At 41.7% G+C, this 20,227-nt stretch overlaps 1 protein-coding gene across 8 annotated transcripts in view; it reads left to right on the top strand.

Moving 5' to 3' along the window:
* LOC138142939 (mitochondrial dicarboxylate carrier-like) overlaps positions 1-20,227 on the top strand; it is a 39,632-nt gene that overhangs the window by 9,571 nt on the left and 9,834 nt on the right. For 3 of the 8 annotated variants that reach the window (XM_069064069.1, XM_069064065.1, XM_069064064.1), the window contains exons 2-9: positions 6,441-6,828; positions 11,599-11,718; positions 12,174-12,288; positions 12,492-12,540; positions 12,713-12,754; positions 13,536-13,579; positions 14,592-14,662; positions 15,510-15,602. In XM_069064069.1, coding sequence (XP_068920170.1) covers positions 6,739-6,828; positions 11,599-11,718; positions 12,174-12,288; positions 12,492-12,540; positions 12,713-12,754; positions 13,536-13,579; positions 14,592-14,662; positions 15,510-15,602 — 624 coding nt within the window. In that variant the 5' untranslated portion in view covers positions 6,441-6,738. The remainder of the gene's footprint in view (positions 1-6,440; positions 6,829-11,598; positions 11,719-12,173; positions 12,289-12,491; positions 12,541-12,712; positions 12,755-13,535; positions 13,580-14,591; positions 14,663-15,509; positions 15,603-20,227) is intronic. The other 5 variants (XM_069064072.1, XM_069064067.1, XM_069064068.1 and 2 more) reach the window with 4 other exon arrangements.

The raw sequence follows: 20,227 nt of genomic DNA, 5'->3' as shown, positions 1-20,227 counted from the left end.
GAAGACACAGAGGAAGAGGATGTCAAGGAAAGCTTCATGGAGGCTGTTAAAAAATTCTTTATTATATGCATTATATGATACATTTTGAGCCCTCACCAAAACAGCACAATATAGTGCCAGACTCTGCCTTGCTATAAATCACATCCATTGATCCAAACTAAATTAGCAACCTTTAGAACAGAGATTCTCAACCTGGAGTCCTTCAATTAAAAAAAAAAGTTATAACTATTTCAGTATAATTGGTATTTTATTTTACTAAATGCACTATCCTGTAATACCCTGAGAAGGGTTCACACATTCCACCAGGTTGCCAAATACATGACACAAAAAATTGTTAAGATGCTAGAAGTTAATCAGTAGAACAGGTTAGCTACATCACACACAGAAACAAACAACTCTATCAACCCTAGTGTTTGATAAGGTTCCCAAAACAAGCTATTGGGATAAGAACTCAATATTCAGCAACAACTAATGGGTAAATGACTTAGACATGAAGAGTGCCATCATAAACAAATTAGGAGAACAAGAAAGAAATTACCTTTCAGGTCTCTGGATCAGGAAGGGTTCAAACCAAACAAGGGATAGAGAGGATCACAGAATGTAGGACAATTTTGAATGTAATAGTAAAAAGTTTTTATACAGACTGGGAAACTGGTAACTAGGGGAAAAGTTTCATAGGAAGTTTCTTTGATAAGAGTAACATTTCCAAAGTATATGAGGAACTGATTAGAATCTACAATCATAATAACTGTTGCCCAGTTGAGAAGTAGTCAAAAGATATAAAAGGAGGTTTTCAAAGGAAGAAATCCAAGCTGCCAATATTTTTTTTTTTGCCTTTTTGGAAGGGCAATTGGGGTTAAGTAACTTGCCCAAGGTTACACAGCTAGTTTTTTTTTGAGTGTGTGTGGGTGTTAAGTGTCTGAGGCCGGAATCCAGGTCCTCTTGACTCCATGGCGCTTTTACTCACTGCACCACCTAGCTGTCCCTACCACTAATCTTAAATGAAATGCTTCAAATTACTAACAATTAGAGAAATGCAAAGTAAAGCAACTCTGAGGTTTCACCTCATACCTATAAGATTGCCAAAATCTACAAAAAGGGAAAATGACAAATGCTGGAGGGGTTATGAGAAAATAAAACACATCAAAGCCCTCTTAGTGGAGTTTCTGTATTCATAACAGCCATTCTGGAAAGCAATATGGAAATCGGCCCCAAAAGTCATTAAACTGTGCATACCCTTTCATTCATCGATACCACTAAGTGTAAATCCCGAAGAGTTCAAAGAAAGAGGAAAAGGACCTATATGTGCGGGTTCCCCTGATCTAGAGTCACCCTCCTCCCACACAACAACTCTAGATTTTTGAAGGCTCATTGGGGTTGCTCTTGTTGGCCGTGTACCTGTAATGTAATGCCAAAAGAAGGCAACTTCCCAGGTTCAAAATTCCAGCATAGGTGCTCTCTATTTTATTCAGTGACAAACCAAGAACAGAGAAGATCAAAACATGACATCATTCAAAATACAGCATTTACTAAGTGTGATTAAATAATCTCCAAGTACTACCCCACCCCAGGACCTTCCAATCATTCAATCAATCACAAAGTCTCTGTTCTAAATACTTCTCCACCCCTAGGCTATACCTTAATTAAGTCCACCACAAAGCCCCTCTTCTCAAATGGAGATTAGTTTCCAAACATAAGGTCAAAAGTTCCCCACCCCTGGATCACAATTGAATCTACCCCAGAGTTACATCAAGTTTAAACACAGCACTTAATACCCAAATGGAGGTCTTTTCTTCATCTTGACACGAGGCAAGTTCTCAGCAATCTTAGTTCCTGGGGAGACAAGGCTTAGCAAAGCCACAAGATACATTGCCAGTCCCTTCATGAATTTATCCTCTGTCTGTAGAACAGTCCTAGAACCCCTGAACACATTAGCAAAGCCCTCTCCCAGGATTTCTGTAAACATACAACAAGAAAATCCTTCTTCAGGGCTTCTGAACCAACAGAAAGGCTCCCAGACCCCTGCAACAACAGCACTGTCCTTCACCAGTGGAGAGTATTCATTCTGTCTGCAGGACAGTCTCCAGACCCCTGCAACAACAGCACTGTCCCTCACCAGTGGACAGTATTCACTCTCTGTCTGCAGGACAGTCTCAGGGCTTCTTAGCGAACAGCCAGGTTCCAGGACTTCTTCAACAAAAGGACTGTTTTTCACCAGTGGACAAATCTGGCAAAACAACATCAAAACAGACAGACAAAGTACCAGCAAAACAGCCATGTCTCCTCAGTCCTTGGCAGCTCAGGGGGCAGGTCTCAAAAGTCCAGGGCAATTCAAAGCGGCCACCAGCAATTCTCTTAGTCTCTCTCTCCACGAGGTGCTGCTTCCAAAAAGATCTTCTGCCTCTCTCTTGTCTCTCCAAATCTACATCCCCAGCTCCTCCCAGTTCAGGACTTTCTTTTCACATCAACAAGCCCATCCCACAGGTGGGATTAACAAACTCTGGGTTTTAACACAATCAATTTGAAAACCAAGCCAATACAGGGGAATCTTTAATTGCCATTACTATCACAGTACCCCATGGAGCCGATGGGGACTTGACTTGGAATCCTGGGATCATAGAGTTCTATTTGGAAGGGACCTTAGAAGTGATCTAATCCAAACTTCTCAATTTACAGATGAAAAAACTAAGGGTCTAGCCAGGTGAAGTAAATTGTCCACAATCACACAGAGGTAGAGTTGAATTGTAAGGAAGTTGTTTAGTTGTGTCTAATGCTACATGACTCCATGGAAAAGTTCATGGGGTTTACTTGGCAAAGATACTAGAGTGGTTTGCCATTTGATTCTCCAGTGTGTCCCCATTTTACAGATGGGAAACTGAGGTAAGTAGGGGTTAGGTGACTTGCCTAGGGTCACATAGCTAGTAAATCTCTGAAGCTGGATTTAAAACTCTTGAGCTGGAACTCAAGGTTCTGTCCCTAAGCCTGGTGTTCTATTCACTGCACTATCTAGTTGCCCCTGATAAGGAAGACCTAGAAAACCCAGTTGTTAATCCTGTGTCTGACACTGACTAGCTTCTCTGTGTGACCATAGGGAAGTCACTTAGCCTCTTTGAGACTGTTTACTCATCTGTAAAATAGAGATAAGAATGCCTTTAGTACCTATCTCTCACCCAGTTGTTGTGATGCTCAAACAGAGATTTTTGTGTGTATGTGTATGTTATGCAATCAAAACTTTATGAAACTTACATGGAAACTAGATTTATTACAAGAGAAATGAACATGTGTGTGGAACCCAAAGAGTTCACAATCCATACAGAAATTTGCATTTTATAACACATTTTTGTAACAAAGGGAAAAGGTACCAGAATCTCCACCTAAAGGGATAGGAGGGGGAAAGGTGCAATAAAGGCTGGAAAAGGACAAAACTCCTCCCAAAGGGGAGGAGCAAGGGGATGACAAAAGCAATATTCTTTTCACTTGGGTCTGTTTATCTGCAAGGATCCCAGTCACACAAGCAATTTCTTAGCCTAGTGCAGACTGACTGGTTCCCGTATGGACATCCAGTGACACACAGGGAGCCCAGTTTGGGATGCAAGTAAAACATTATGTCAGCTCAAGAGGGTCTTTGTCCTTGACACATTCAGGGCATGCTTTGCATCCAGTGTTTCTGGAAAATATGGCAATTCAAAAAGACAAGTTCAGGGGACCTCTTAACAATGTGTATGTGTATATGCATATGTATGCATGTGTGTGCATAATATCTATGTACATTTATGTTTGTATGTGCATGTGTATAGATATGTGTGTATGTGTAGATGCACACATAAAATACTAAATAATACCCCACATACAGGAATAATATATTGTGTATATATGTATATATAACACAGATATGTGTGTATGTATATATACATAAAATACAGAATAATATCCCTTATTATTGTAGTGCCAACACAATATTCACAGTGCCACCGGCCACTGTAAATATGCCAGCATAGTGCTTAACTATAAAATATAACAGATTCTCCATTTAGAAAACAGAAGCAAAACATTTATTCAGACATCAGAAAACCGAATCCCAAAACCTGTAAACCAATTCCATCATAATAGAAAAGAAGTTAATAAACTATAACAGTACAGAGAGCCACAGCATCCTTCAGCCTTCCCACAAACCAACATTATTCACAAGCCTAACTGTCTCCCTGGGGTCAATCCTCTCTCCCCCACCATTTATCTGTTCTGACTCCCGCCTTCCTGTGTACTCTGTTCCACTCTTCAGCAAACTTCTCTCACCACAGGCTCCATGTGATTACATTCAGCCTATTAGGGGGCAGAGTATATCTTCAAAGCAGGGAAGGTCTTCAAATTACCATTACAATTATATGTAGGGATAATGAATATTACGTATATGAATATATATGTGCATACATGTGTACATATACACATGTCTATATATGCATATATTGCTTTGTAAATTTTGATATCCTGCATGTCAATAATTAGGAGACAAAAAAGAAGTGTCAGTCATTCAACATTAGAATACGAGTTCCTTGGGAACTGGGACTGCTTTGTTTTTCTTTTTGTATCCTTCCTTGGTGCTTAGCACAGGGCTTTGCATATAGTAAGTACTTAATAAGTGTTGTATTTATTCAACAAGCATTTGTTAAGTGATGCCTACTGTTTGCCAAACTGTTTTCTGTTTCAAAGAACCTTTGGGTTTTTCCCCTCTCTTTTGGGATAATTGATATCTCCCAACAGAAGGCATTGCCTAGTAGTTTAAATGGTACAGCTCTGGAGAACCTCTTATTCTCTTCTGAGTACAAGGAATCCTCCTGTGGGAAACATCTCTGCTTTTACAAAATGGTCTGATTTTCCTCGATAATGTCAGTCAGTCAGTCAGTAAGCATTTAATAAGTGTCTACTGTGTGCTAAGCTCTGGGGATACAAGGAAAGGTAAAAGACAGTCACTGCCCTCAGTGGAGCTCACAGTCTAGTATAATCGGACGGCATTCTGATGCATTCCAGGGATTTAGCACATACTGCCTTCCTAGCGCTTCCCATGGAGATGGAATGTCCACTTCCCCCCAGCCTCTGGACTTTTCCATAAATAATCCTGTCTGAAACGCACTCCTTTCTCCTCTTCACCTAGCAGAAGCCCCAGGCAGATGGTGTAATGGATTAAGTGTTAGACCTGGAGTTAAGTAGAACTGAATTCAAATCTGTCCTCAAACACTGACTAGCTTTGCAACCTTGAGAAAGTCATTTAGCTTCTGTCTGTTCAGTTTCCTCATCTGTAAAATGAGGGTAATAATACCTACCTCCCAGGGCTGTTGTGAAGATAAAATGAGATACTGTTTGTAAAGCACCTTGCAAACCTTAAATCACTATAAAATGCCCACTGTTATCATTAAAGTACAGCTGAGATGCCACCTCCTGTGTGAGGTTTTTACAGCTCCTGGGCACAGTAATCCAATTACTAGGACTCTCTCTCTTCAGATTACTTTGTATTTACTTAATGCTGTGCATGTTTTACTCTAGTAATCTTAAGGGGCAAAAGTTTCCTGAGGTCAGGGCCTATTTCATTTGTCCTTGTAGAGCCAAATGCTTATTGTAATGCCAGTTTAGTTTTATGTTTGACATATTTTAGTTTAGTTTAGTTTAGTTTATGTTAGACACATTTAGTTTAATGTTTGACAAATGCTAATAGAATTGAGCTGAATTGACTGTCTTATGCTCATCATAGAACTTTCTGTACCTATTTCTGCCATCCCTCTCTTCCCTTCCCTTGCACTCACTATTGCTGTTGTTGAGATTTAGGGGTGCTGGGCCCCCAAAATAGTGAGGTAGGTCCTGCCTCGAATGAATTCTACCCAAAGACAAGATTTATTAGAACACCAATAAAGGGTGGGCGTGATTCTACAAATTTGCAATATTGACTAGACTGAACCTGCACCACTGGCTAGACTCTTAAGGAATCTGAGCACCTTAATGGAGGCAAGATGGATCTTATATACAGAAAGACTATAGGAAGGACCTAGGAGTGGCCAAGTAGTCTGGGGTGACTGGGAGGTAACAGAGAAGGGATGGGAATGCCGGGGACCTGGACCACATGACCAAAGGGGAATGGGGTCTAGATAGGATAAAGGGTGGGAAGTAGCCATGGTGATCCTGAGGTAACACACAGTGGAGGGCTAAGCTAGGTTAGGGGTATCTCCCAGAGAATTGGGAGATCGGGCATAGGCTACAATGAAAGGCCAGTTGACTGGAATGGGTGGATCCCTCAGGTGAGTGCCAGAGACTTGACCAAGTGGGAAAATTCAAGGAGAGTTCAGGGGAAAAAGTTCAAGGGAGGGTTTCCAGGACCCATAAACAAATGGGACCCAAATGGGGCCCCTATCCCATCACTCTAACTGATTCTACCTGTCTTTTGAACCCTTCAGGTATTGGTTCCAAGAGCCTTCTGCAAGTCAAATGAGCAGATGCTAATGGAACAACCAACACCTGGCAAATGCCCTGTGGACAGTGGCCCAATATGCAGCCCACCCAGATCTATCCATCAACATAGAATCCCTGAACACTTTGGTATGCCCTCTTCTAACTAAAATGTGAGCAATCTCCTTCTCCCAGAAGTGTGTGGCAGCTGCAACCTTTGATAGAATTTCTTGGCCTATAAAATAGCATATTGATAATCAAGACTCTCACTGAGCCCCTTGCAAGTGATTGCACCCAGATCACAACATGGGCAAGAAAACTGCTTTCCGCTGGTATTTTGGAGGACTGGCTTCTGTGGTAGCCACTTGTGTGACCCATCCACTGGATCTGATTAAGGTGGGTGCCATCCTCTCCATTCCAAAGAATAAATGAAAATGATGTCTTCTCTTAGAGTTCAAACATTCATTCCCAAAGCAATCACTGGGGTAGTGTGTAGTGCATAAAATTCCTTCAAGTCAGCAAGAGCTTGTTTCAAAGTCCTGCCTCTGACACCTGCTAGATGCATGATCTCAAGCAAGTGTTTCAGTCTTTCAGTGCCCCCAGGCAACACTAAGATCTTTTTAAGTTTTAGATGGGCTATTGATCCACATTGGTGGAGAAAGAGTTCCTAATGACAATTAATTCACAGGTCCAGAAAGGGGGGAAAAATAAGCAATATACTATGTCTCTGGGAGAGAAACAAAGGATAAATAAGACAGTAAAAGATTTAAGGTCTTGGTAGTAGATAAGATACACTTAAAAGAACTGCAATTTAATCATGTTGGTGTTGAGATGTAGGGGTGCTGGGACCCCAAAATAGCAACACAAGGGTCCTGCCTGAGTGAATTCGATCTAAGCTTTCTCTCAGCCAAAGACAAGGTTTATTAAAACACTGTCCAAGGTGGGCGTGATTCTAAAAATCTTCCACATTGGTCAGACTCTTAAGGAATCTAAGCATTTGTATCACTTATGCAAGTGGGCCATTGAATCTGAGCACCTTCATGGAGACCAAGATGGATATTATGTAAAGAAAGACTGGGAGGGATCTCGGAGTAGCCAAGAAGTCTGGGGTGACTGGGAGGTAACAGAGAAGAGCTGGGAACACAGGGACCTGGACTACATGGTCAAGGGAGGATGGGGTCTAGAGAAGATCAAGGGTGGGAAGTAACCTGGGATTATCTGGAGGTAACAGACAATAGAGAGCTGGGAACTAAGAATTGGGAGATTGGGCATAGGCCACAATGGAAGGCCAGTTGAGAGGATTACTGGAATGGGTAGATGCCTCAGGTGAACACCAGAGACTTGACCAACTGGGAAAGTTCTCCTCCAAATAAATGAGACCCAGATTGGGGTAAGGGGCAGTGATCTCAGCTTGGGCCTCTACCCCATCATTGGTACTTCCTCCCAAAGGCAGAAGTCCCAACCCCTCTGTAACTTAGGCTATGCCTTGTACTTCAAGGAGCTGTAATTTGGGGGGGGGGATGTTTTCACTCTTTTTTAGTCGACTCTTTGTGACCTCATTTTGGGGTTTTCCTGGCAAAACTATTGGAGTGGTTTGCCATTTCCTTCTCCAGCTTATTTTACAGAAAAGGAAACTGAGGCAAACAGTGACTTGCCCAGGCTCACTCAGCTAGTAAGTGTCTGAAAGCATATTTGAACTCAGGAAGATGAGTTTCCCTGGCTCCAGCTCCAGCATTCTATCCACTCTGCCACCTAACTGCCCTGTAATTTTGTTATGGGTAGGTATGCCATCCACTAATTTAGATCACAATCTATTTATAATAATTGCTGTTGCCAAAAATTTATCACCCTGCCCCAACCTGGTGATGATACTCTATGAAATTAATTAGGCTGTTCCTCAGATAACAGACACACAGTCCATCTCTAGGTTCATTCTCTCTGTTGTTATTTAAACTTATTTTCTCTCTGCTACCCTCCTCCTATTAAAGAACAAAATAAAAAACAAAACTCTTGCAGTATGCATAGTTAAGCAAAATAAATTCTCACATTGGTCATGTCCAAAGGTATATACGTCTCAGTCTGTACCTGGAGTCAGGAGGTGGGTAGCATGTTTCATCACTGGCCCTCGGAGATTTGATCAGTATTCTTAAGTCTTTCAAACTGTTTTTCTTGACATTGTTGTTGTTGTCTAAGTTGTCACCTCAGTTTTTCTCACTTCACACCAGCCTTCCCAAATTTTTCCGAACCCATCCCATTGATCATTTCTTAGTACATGATAGTTTTCCCATTCTTATACCATAATTTGTTCAGCCATTCCACAATTGAAACACATCCCCTTAGTTTCTGAGATCTTTGCCACGACAAAATGAAAATAAAAGTCAACATTGTCATCCACGGTTATTCTAGAACAGGATTCTTTTTTTTTTTTTAAAGCAGTCGGGTTAAGTAACTTGCACAAGGTTACATGGCCAGTTATTTTTGTGTGGGTGCCGAGTATCTGAAGCCGGAACCGATGCCAGGTCTCCTGACGCTGGGGCTGGCACTCTTACTCACTGTGCCACCTGGCTGCCCCTAAGCAATTGAGGTTAAGTAATTTGCTCAAGGTTACACGGCCAATTATTTTGTGTGGGTGTTAAGTATATGAGCCCAGAACCGATCCCAGGTCTCCGGACTCTGAGGCTGGGGCTCTTACTCACTGCACCACCTGGCCGCCCCTAGAACAGGATTCTTAACCTTTTTTTTCATAATGGATCTTTTTGCTTGAGTCTGGTGAAACCTATGGACCCTTTTTAGAATAATGTTGCTAAATGCATACAGTCCTTAAGATTACCAAGGAAACAAATTATTTTGAAGTACAGTTGTCAAAATATGAAAAATTACAAATTTGTAGATTCCAGATTAAGAACCTTTTTTCTAGAACAAAAGGGGTGTAATTGCCAGGACTCACACTCAGGTCTTTCTTCCTGTCTTATGCTCTAGTAAACTCTACCCCACTTTCTTTGGAGGGGATGTATGCTCTACGCCATTCCTGAGCTGCACCTGGAGGACCACTGTCCCTGGAGTTTGTCCTTTTCTCCTGCTGAATTCACACAAGAAGCTGGCTGGAGTTCTGAAAAATATTACCGTAGGCAGGAGGAATGGGGGAACCTCTACCCTCAAGGCCACACGTGGCCCTCTAGATCCTTGGGCAAGTCCTTTTGATTGACTCCAAGTTTTACAGAACAAATATTTTCATTAAGGGGATTTGTTCTATGAAGTTTGGATTCAGTCAAAAGGTTGCACTTGAGGACCTAGAGGGCCACATGTGGTCTTCAGGCTGAAGGTTCCCCATCCTGGTTAAGGAAAACTAAGGGATAAAAAAAAACTGAGAAATTTCTGGTGAAAGGTTCCTGCCTGAGATCCTCGTCTCTGACCAAAGTTCCTTAACAGTCTAAGCTTCCTGTTTTTGATTAAATGTGGATGGAATCTATTGCTAAGCCCTGTTTTTTTTTCCTGTTCCTGTCCTGCCCTGTTTTTCTAGGTGCTCTTAAAAAAAATAAAAAATGTTTTATTTGATTTAAGGCAGATACTGCCCCATGTAAGAATCTTGGTCTTAGATTCAGGAAGGTCTGCCTCTGACACATTAACTGCGTGTGACCCTCAGCAAATAGTAACTAACTTCTTGTTGGTGCCAGAAAACTCTCTAAAACTAGATTTGGCCGACCAGGTTCCTGTCTGCATTGGTCAGCTTCCTCAACTAAATGTTCCCCTCCTGTGATGTCACAGATACAGACCCCAAAACCTGGACATTAGTGCAGCCACTGAAATGCTCAGTAACTCTTTACTGAGTTAATTCATTTCAGTGCACCAACTATCCCAGTTTTTCAGTCACTGCCCAAGGTCCCTCTGAATTCTTTTTCCAGATGTCCTCCTTCCCTTTTCCGCTCAGATGGTCATGGCCCCATAGACTTGCATTGAGTACAATTTTTGAAGTCAGGAAGATCCTGCCACTGAAGTGCACTTACTTTGTGAATCTGGGCGAGTTTCTTCTCTGGAGCTCAGTTTCCTCATCTGTAAAGTGGGTGGATGAGTTGGATTGTCTGTTCACATGTTCCCCTCCGGAATCCTTCTCCTCTTGTTCTGAAATAGACTCCCTTCTGCCAGATTTCCATGTTCCTTCTCCTCAGGGCTGACTGCTTGGAATTTATATATGGGGATACCTGAATCTTTTTACTTTTTATTCACCAACACTCCACCCACTTCCCTCAGTGTCAGATGATGAACTCATCAGCTCACGTGTTCATCGAAAAGGAACTTCCCAGTCAGCCTAATATTTTCTTACAAAATGATGCCTTTAGCCAGACTCTGAGACAGAAATTGAAACCAACAAATAATCTCCACTGAAGGAAGAGGGTATATTCTCTCCCTTCCCCCAAACATGAAGTAAAAGAGGTGTGACTTCCCAGGGGATATTATAGCTCTACCTCTAAGCAGGAGAGTGAACAATAAGGTCCAGTTAAGGAGAACCTATGTCTATGATCCCATGAGTTCTTGTAGTTCTAAATTTATGAATCAGCACATGCAAAGTACTTAACATTGCATTGCATGCTTAGGACATATATAATCCTTGCTGTCAGCAAGCTTGCAGTTTGAATAGGGTGGAAACCTATGTTGCCCCTACTGCTCACCTGAAGATGCTGCTGTAAATGAGCCACCTTCAGTGGGTCTGCCAATATATTTAGTGCATTACTGCCTAAATAAGCAGTAAGACATCTCTATCAGGAGGTGCACATTCTCTTACCTGACTCATTTGGCTATTGTCCACTTCTAGTGTGCAAGCCTATTGTGATTTTTTTTTAGTCTGATTTCTTCCTCCACCATCCCAGGTTGCAGTTCTGCTACAGGTTGGGAGGCAGTCTTCCAGAATCTTTGCACAGTTTGCTCCTACCTATCCCCTTGACCCCAGCCTGAACTTAGTGAGGCTGGTCCTTAGGTCAAAGGCATACAGCCATTTTTTTCTGGGTCTGTCCTTGAAGGATTTCCAATGTTAACGGAATCCACTTAATCTTGTGCTCTGCTGGTGCAAGATTGGGGAGCTCTGGCTCCTCTCCATGTTGTCGCTTCATAATGCAGCAGCTCATTGTATCATCCCACCTCCATGTTCATCCCCACATGTCTCCCATGTAGGTCCATCTTCAGACTCAGCACAGAGCAAATATTGGCTTTACTGGCACAGCAATGAGAGTGATTAGCTTCAGTGGCTTTATGGCACTTTACAATGGGCTCTCTGCCTCACTCTGTAGACAGGTAGGTGGTGGGATGGGGACCCCTACTATCTTATCTCTGATCTAACCCATCGTGGGTCCAGAAAGTGATCAAGCTAGTTGACATTGTGACTGTCAAGTATCACATGGTTTTGACTAACTCTAGGATGACATCTTTAGACTTGGCTGTTATCCCTCAACTCCTCCTTCTATCCCCAGCGCCTCATAGCACATAGGTATTTAACAATTTTTGTTGATTGATTAATGTGTCCAAATCTTCTTTTCCTACCTTATAAAACATAAGCTCTTTGAAGGTTCCTTTTTGTCTCTGTATCCCCAGGACTTAATCAAGGTCTGGCACAAGCATTATTTTTGTTTTTTGTTCTTTTAAATCTTGCCTGTTCACCCCAGGGCAGTGGGATCTAGGGACTGCTACTTAAGATTTCTCCTGGCTGCCTGAGATATCCTTCTCTTTGAAACTTTCCATCTTTTTGTCAGCTGACCTATTCTGTGACTCGCTTTGCCATCTATCACTCAATGCGGGACCATGTGATACATAACCAGAAGCAGCACCTGTACTTCTATCAGAAGGTGTATATGGCTGCCCTTGGAGGTGAGTAAAGAGGAGCTGAGCTTGGGGCTGATAGGGAGCTATCAAACTACCTGAGTCAAAGGATTGTTAAGGACTGTTGTTCATTTCCCCTGAGTGGGCGTTGGCAGTAGGAAACCATGGGAACTGAGAGTGGATGGTCCCTGGACTTGCAAGGAGTACAAAGCAGGATTGTAAATCCTATACCCTTTTCCCTCTGGTTTTAGGTGTCGTTGGTGGGTTTCTGGGAAGCCCAGCAGAAATGGTGAATGTTAGGTCAGTCACATCCCCTGTTGCCTTCCCTCTCTTTTCTCTTGCTCCTTCACCTGGCTAGTCCTTCCCTCTGCCATTTTCCCCTTGGCATCTCTATTCCTCTGAACCTTCTCACATCCCTGTGTCCTTTAAGGGTGGTCAGCCCTTCTAATCATTGGATCTTCTTTGGAAGCAGGATGCAGAATGATATGAAGATACCAGTGCACCTAAGGAGGAAGTAAGTTGCAAAGAAGAGGGACTGAGTTCATACTTCATAGAAGCTCAGAACTTGAAGAGACCTTAGAGATCCCCTCATCCAAATTGAAGCCCAAAGTTCATTTGAAGTGAACATCAGAGCTAATACTCTTTTAGATGATCATTTAAACTCAGCTATTCCTTAGTGTTTTGGGGAACAGAGATAGAGCTAACAGATTCATGTTCCAGTCATCTTAAACACTCTATGCCAGGATTATATTTCCTTGCTCTTTCCTCCTAGCCCCAGAGACTCTGAGCTCTGCCCCCAGGCTACTGTGGCAAAGTGCCCAGCGGAATGCATATGCCAGAGAATGGAACTTTTGCTGGTTGATGTGAGGAAAGAAATCTCACCTGTCAGGAATGAAAACCCGAAAAATAGAAATCTGAAGAAAGTTGCCAATGAATGGGCTGCTCTGTGCCCAGTAAACCATGCAAAAAAGCCCTACAATTCTGCTGAAATAAACAGCACCAGGTCTTACTGATTACCAACCATATGGCAGCAATTCCCCAAGAAATGCGATGCCTTTGACTAGGGATGTGAAAAGGAATAATTTGGAGTTACAAGGAAATAGAAATAGCCTAGATAAATGAAATCCACAAATGATCCCTGAATTCCACTTTAGTCTTTCCCATGATATCCAAGAGGCTGGTTGCAAAAAGGGAAAAAGCAAAGAATGGAAAACCTACAAACTAAATAACTAGTCCTTGGGATATAACTCTGTGTGTCGGTGTGTATATAAATAAGTACATTTTCTATCCTATAGTTATTCCCATGTGCTGAATGGAATGACTCGTATAATTCAGGAAGGTAGGCTGTCCTAAAGGGGAAGAAAAATAAGAATTTACTTATTGTTGTTATTGTTTTTTGAATCACATTTATTAGAACAAAGTGAGTCCTAGGTACCCACCAAAATAAAGCTTCTGAAATCGGGCACGTAGTTTAGGATTTTCCTATTATCCAACAAGCAGTTATTAAGCCCTTCTTATGTTCAAGGTGAGAGGCAACATGGAGTAGTAGATTGAGGTCTGGCTTTGGAATCAAGATGATTTGGGCCAAAGTCATGCCTCTCACATATACTAGCTGACAAGTCACCAAAATCCTCAGGGCCCTCAAGCAATTCTGTAAGACTCTGAATTATGGGAGGGTGGGAGACTGTTGTTCTGCATCTTCATTTACACCTGTGTAATTATAGGTCTAGACCCCAAAAGTAAAATATGTAAGTGACCGTTCTAAGGGATACAAAGATGTAATAGTCCCTGCTTTCAGGGGGCTTACATTCTTTTGAGGGGTTGCAACATATAAACATATAAGTACATACATAAAAATGAGGAGGGGAAGAGGACAAATGATGAAGGGGATTAGAAAAGGCTGTAGGGGGTGCTGGTGGATCATGGCTTTTTCTTTTTTTACTTATATCTTGTATTTTTCTGTGTGTATACTCCTATTCTTCATGGGGAATGTAAGCTCTTAGAGGACAGGGACTAGTTCATATTTGTACCCCCAGTGCCCAACACCTGGTGGGAGCTTAATATATGGTTACTGAAATTGAATCGAATTGAATGAAGCTTAGGATTCTCTAAGAGGGAGTGCTGGAGATCTTCAGGTCACTTTTTATCTTTTTATAACAGCACCTACCTTGGGATCCTTAGACATTACATGTGCTATTGACTGAGGCTTGTTGAATTAATCATGGAGGTGAATAAACTTTAGAGGTTCTCAGGGTGGTTGTCCATACTGGGACTGGGCCTATAGATAGCCCTTGGTCTAAACTTGCTCAATTTCATTCCATCTGATTCCCTACCCCTCTTCTTTCCTCCAGAGGGATTTTTGACATTATTCTCTGGTGCTCCCCTGGCATCAGGTCGAGGGGCTTTGATGACAGTGGCACAGGTAGGACATGTTCCTTCCCCAGATCTTCAGCTGTCTGTTTTAACTCCATCTATTGGGTGTGAGAATGTCATGGAAGGAGGCCAGAAATGAAGTTATCAGAGGATTTTAGGCTGTTTCAATGTAAGTCTCACCTTTAAAACTATAAAAATGTTATTGAATCATATTCATACACTTTACAGTCACAGATTTGAAACAAAGTGTTCAGAACTGCTGCCTCAAGGGAAAAGGGTTTGGTGAGATGAAATATATAATAATTAACCTATTTGTGGAGTGCTTTAAGATTCATAAAGGACTTTCCTCACAACAATCCTGTAAGAGAGAAAATATAAGTATTATCTCTTTTACCAATGAAGAAACTGAAAGGGGCAGCAGCTAGGTGGCACAGTGAGTGAACAGAGCATGGGCCCTGGAGTCAGAAGGACCTGAAATGCTTGATACTTACTACCTTTGTGACCTTGGGCAAGTCACTTAACCCCAATTGCCTTGCCTTCCCTCCTCCAAAAAAAAAGCTAATTAAGTCCGTCTGTCTGGTAATCCCTGGGAAACACCCTAGATGGGGGCTCAAGAGAAATAGACCAGAGAAACTGAGTTTCAGGGAAGTCAAGCAATTTGTCCATAACCACACAGCCACTAACTGTCAGGGCTAGGATTCAAACCTCATTCTCCTGGTTGCAAGGCCAGACTTCTGTCCATGATGCCACAGCATACAAGTATGGCTGGGTTCATACTAAGCTTCTGTGGAAAGTTCCTCCTGGACAGAGGTGATAGAGAGAAACGGGCATAAAATGCTGCTACAGTTGAGGTTTGAAGTTATGACATGGCTCCTCTTGATTTTAATCTCCTGCAGGCATCCGGCTACGACCAACTCAAGCAACTGGTGCTCACCTTGACTTCCTTCTCAGACAGTCTCAGCACCCACATTATTGCCAGTTTCATTGCTGTAGGTTCCTTTTAAAAGCTCCAAGTGATATTCATGAAGCTATGACCTTGTAGGTATAGTGAAATGCACATATGCTGTCTCAGAACACACACTTCTAGAGTGTTTAGTATGTTATGGAGAAATCTCCCCAAAATATTAATGTAGTACCATTGGTACCCCTTCTCTCATTGAGATCCACAGAAAAGTTATACCCATTTCAAGGTGCTCTTTGGGTCAACATTAATGCAAAACCATAGCCCACAAACCCCCACCAATGTGTATTTTTATCCATCAACCAGATGATCCAGTTCCGAACAAAAGGTATTTCATTAATGGCATGGCAAATAAAGTGACAAGGGAAGATTTCACAGCCCTCCCACATGCATGTATGAGGTATATGGAGTAAAGCTCACATTGCAAAGGGTGCACATGGCCTGGAACACAGGTGAAGAGGCACAGACCACAAACTCATGTATACAGTAGGGTATGTGTGGCCAAGGCACATATGACCCTAGCAGTTGACTCCTCGAACCTTGCAAAGCTGTCCATCATTACAGTACACTTTGATGATATCTCTGCTGGGCATCATTTCTGTGCTGTGCATCTCCTCTAGTTTGATGGTCAGTGAGACATTCTCCATTACCATCTCGTGGGATGCCTAGAAAGTCTTGCCAGGGAGAACTTCAGTTCCTTTAATGCAGAACTCGTGGTTATGAGTCTCCCCACTTACCCAGGAAGCCAACAAAAGCCAGCAGAATGCTGGGGTTGTTTATTTGATTGGTTTTTTTTTTGTTTGTTTTTAAGGTACTGGGTTAGGTCCTGTTTCAAAGTTTACGTTCCCAAACAAATTTCTCAAGGGTAGGAAATTCTTTGTATTCCAATTCTGATGACCCTTTAGCCTCAAAACCTATTTTGGAGACTGTGCCCTTAGAAATATCCACTGGAACTGTGAGGAGGCCGGGTTTTGAAACCAAACCCATCTTCCTCCCAAGGTACTGTTTGATTTGTATTCAGATGTAGTTAGGGCAAGGACAAAAGTCCTGGGGAATATCCTGAATCATATTCCTTTATTATGAATATCTATCAGTAGCAAAACAAAACAAAAGATCCTGATCCTTTTTTTGTATCTGAGGAAACCCAGTCTCTATATTAACTAGAGTAAAAAGAAAAAGGAGCTCTGAAGTTTCTAGCATCTCTGGCTTGTCTCAGGCCCATCCCTGGTGCCCTTTGCTGAATGTTCCTTAAGTTGGGGCCTAGTGTAGTAGCTGCAGCTTAATGTGACTGTAGGAAGGAACATGAAATACCTTGGAATTGATCAAGTAGCTTAAATCTGCTTTTTCTTCCTTGGCCTTTGGCTCTTCTGCATTTATCCTTATAAAGCAGCAGTGAACCAGAGAAATGGAATACCCTAATTTCTTTTAATCAATAGCAGGATCATCACTCTCTTCTCTTTTCTTCCCTCTTTCCCTCACTCCCTTCTCTCTCCTCTCTTTCTTTGTCTCTCTCTTTCTCTCCTTCTTTCCTGCTCTCTGTCTCTTTCCCTCTCTTTCTCCCCTGCTTTCTCCCTCCCTCCTTTCTTTTCCTTTCCCCTTCCCTTGTCCCCTCTCCTCTTCCTCAGTCAGTGTCCCTTTCATCATACCTATATTTTTTGACAATCACCTTTCCTCCTGTGGACTGTTTCCTTTTTACCAAATTTTCCCTTCTAAGAATTTAATGTGAAGTTGACTAAGTTTGTTCTGCCATCTCACTTGGAGTTGAAAAGTTTCTTTTTATCCATTGACATGATGGCCATCTCATCCTTAAATCATAGACTTAGCTATGCAAATGTGAATTGTCTGATGCCACTGAACTCCTATTAGGACTTCTAGCTGTAAGTAAGCCTTTGTTCCTTTATCACTTGAGGTTTCTCACAAGGTCAAGATTTCTTTATTCTTTCCTTTTGCATGATGTGGTATTAATTTCCCTTGTAATCTTAGCTCCTAGAAAGAACAGCACCAAGGCCAGTCAGATGTTTTGCCATTTGATAAGTATACAGTCATTTTTTGTGTTTCATTATTGGGTGGCCAGCAGCCCATTCATGCCCTGAACAAGGTGAATAAGCTGAGGATGCAGAAGTATTAGGAGAAGGAGATCAAATCAACAATATCACCTCCCCTCAAAAACAAAAACAAAAAACACAAACATGTATTTCTTGATGCTATGGTTGGGAAGAGGATACCAATTTAAAAAAATTTTTTTTTTCAAATGCTTTATTAACTTCTGATTTATGTCATTCATTTCTGCCAGATATTAAGTTACAATTTTCTCCCCGTTTTTCCCCTACCCACCATCCCAAAATAGCGATCCCATAGGATATCCCTTCCTCCAATCTGCTCTCTCCCATATTTTCTCCCATACCCCTTTCGACTTTTCCAGTAGGGCATGGTGGATCTCTATGCCCCAGTGCCTGTATATCTTATTTCCCAATTACATGTAAAATAGTATTAATAATAGTATAGATATTTTAAACATTTGATTTTAAAACTTTGAATTCCTGATTCATTCCCTTCCTCCCTTGTCACCCGTCCTTACTGGGAAGATAAGTAGTTCAGTATAGGTTGTACATGTGTAGCTAATGCAGAACATTTCCATAGTGTATATATTGTGAAAGACTGAATATATTTCCCTCCCTCCTATCCCATCTCCCACTTGTCCTATTCTCTACTTTGATCCTGTCCCTTTTCAAAAGTGGATGCTTCCAACTTCCCTCCCCCCAAGCCTGCCCTCCCTTCCATCATCCCCCCTCTCATTCCCTTCCCACCTATTCTCCCGTAGGGTGAGATACCCTATTTAGTGTGTATATCATTCCCTCCCCAAGCCAAATTCAATGAGAATAAGGTAGACCCATTTCCTTTTGCCTTCCTATTCTTCCCCTCCATTGTAACCATTTTCCCTTGCCTCTTCTATATGAGATAGTTTACCCCATTCTGTCTCTCCCCATCTCCTCTCATTATATTCCTCTATCACCTCTTAATTTCACCTTTTAAGTATCATCCCTTCCTATTCAATTGGTCCTGTGCCCTCTATCTATGTATATCTGTAAACATATATACATACATTCACATATATATTCATATGCCCATACACCCTCATATGTAGATATATATATTTCTATTCCCTTCAACTATTTTCATACTGAGAAAAGTTTCATCAGTTACAATTATCGTTTTTTCAGGTAGGAATGTTAATAGTTCAACTTTGAAAAGTTTCTTATCATTTCTTTTTCCTGTTTACCTTCTCATGCTTCTCTTGCTTCTTGCATCTGGATGTCAGATTTTCTATTCAACTCTGGTTTTTTCATCAAGAATGCTTAAAAGCCCTCTATTCCACTGGATTACCGTATTTTCCCCTGAAAGATGATACTCAGTTTTGCTGGGTAGGTGATTCTTGGTTTTAATCCCAGCTCCTTTGACCTCCGGAATATCACATTCCAAGCCCTTCGATCCCTCAGTGTAGAAGCTGGCAGATCCTGGGTTATCCTGATTGTGTTTCCATGATATTCAAATTGTTTCTTCCTGGCTGCTTATAATATTCTCTCCTTAATCTGGGAACTCTGGAACCTGGCTATAATATTCCTAGGAATTTTCTTTTGGGGATATTTTTCAGGAGGGGATCGGTGGATTCTTTCAACCTCTATTTTGCCCTCTGGATCTAAAACATCAGGGCAGTTTTCCTTGAGAATTTCTTGGAGAATGATTTCTAGAAGAAATTCTTGGAGAATTTCTTTCTTTGATCATGGCTTTCAGGTTGTCCAATAATTTTTAAATGATCTCTCCTGGATCTATTTTCCAGGTCAGTGGTTTTTCCCATGAGATATTTCACATTGCCTTCTATTCTTTCATTTGTTTGGATCTGTTTAACAGCATCTTGATTTCTCATAAAGTCATTAGCTTCTATTTGCTCCAATCTAATTCTGAAGCAATGATTCTCCTCATTGAGCTTTTGAGATTCTTTTTCCATCTGGCAAATTTGACTTTTTAAGGCATTCTTCTCCTCATTGCCTTTTTGTGCCTCTTTTGCCATTTGAGTTAGTCTATTTTTTAAGGTGTGATTTTCCTCAGTTAGGCTGTTGACTCTCATTTTGTAATTTTCTTGCATTGTTTTCATTTCTCTTCCCAATTTTTCCTCCACTTCTCTTATCTGCTTCTTAAGGTCCTCTATGGCCTGTAACCAGCTTGTATTTTCCTTTGAAGCTTTTGGTGCAGGACTTCTGACTTCACTGTTTTCCTCCTGTTCCATTCTTTGCTCTTTTTTGTCCCCAAAATAGGAGTGTAATGTTGGAACCTTCTCTCTGCTTTGTTTCCTTTGCCTGGTCATGTTGCCACTCAATTACTTGACTTTTGGGCTTTTTGCCACAGTAGGACTCTGCTGCCAGACAGGGTAGCTTCGTACCAAACTCTGAGGTTTTCTCAGCTGCCAGAGGTAGTAGTTGGGTGCCCTTGCTGAAGCCTCCACATGCTCTGGAAAGCTGGACACACACCCCAGGACCACCACTCTAGACCACAATCCAGATCCAAGCAGGTTAAAGCAAGAGCGATTACCACTCAGACTGGTCGCTTGGTCCCCCTACACTCTGCAGGCTAGGAGCTAAAACTGACTTGTGGGGG

Source organism: Petaurus breviceps, unplaced genomic scaffold (genome assembly GCF_028583685.1).
Source record: "Petaurus breviceps papuanus isolate PSGF00001 unplaced genomic scaffold, PetGlider_PUasm1.0 90617, whole genome shotgun sequence".
NCBI classification, from domain to species: Eukaryota; Metazoa; Chordata; class Mammalia; order Diprotodontia; family Petauridae; genus Petaurus; species Petaurus breviceps.
This window is presented reverse-complemented; position numbering and strand designations above follow the sequence as displayed.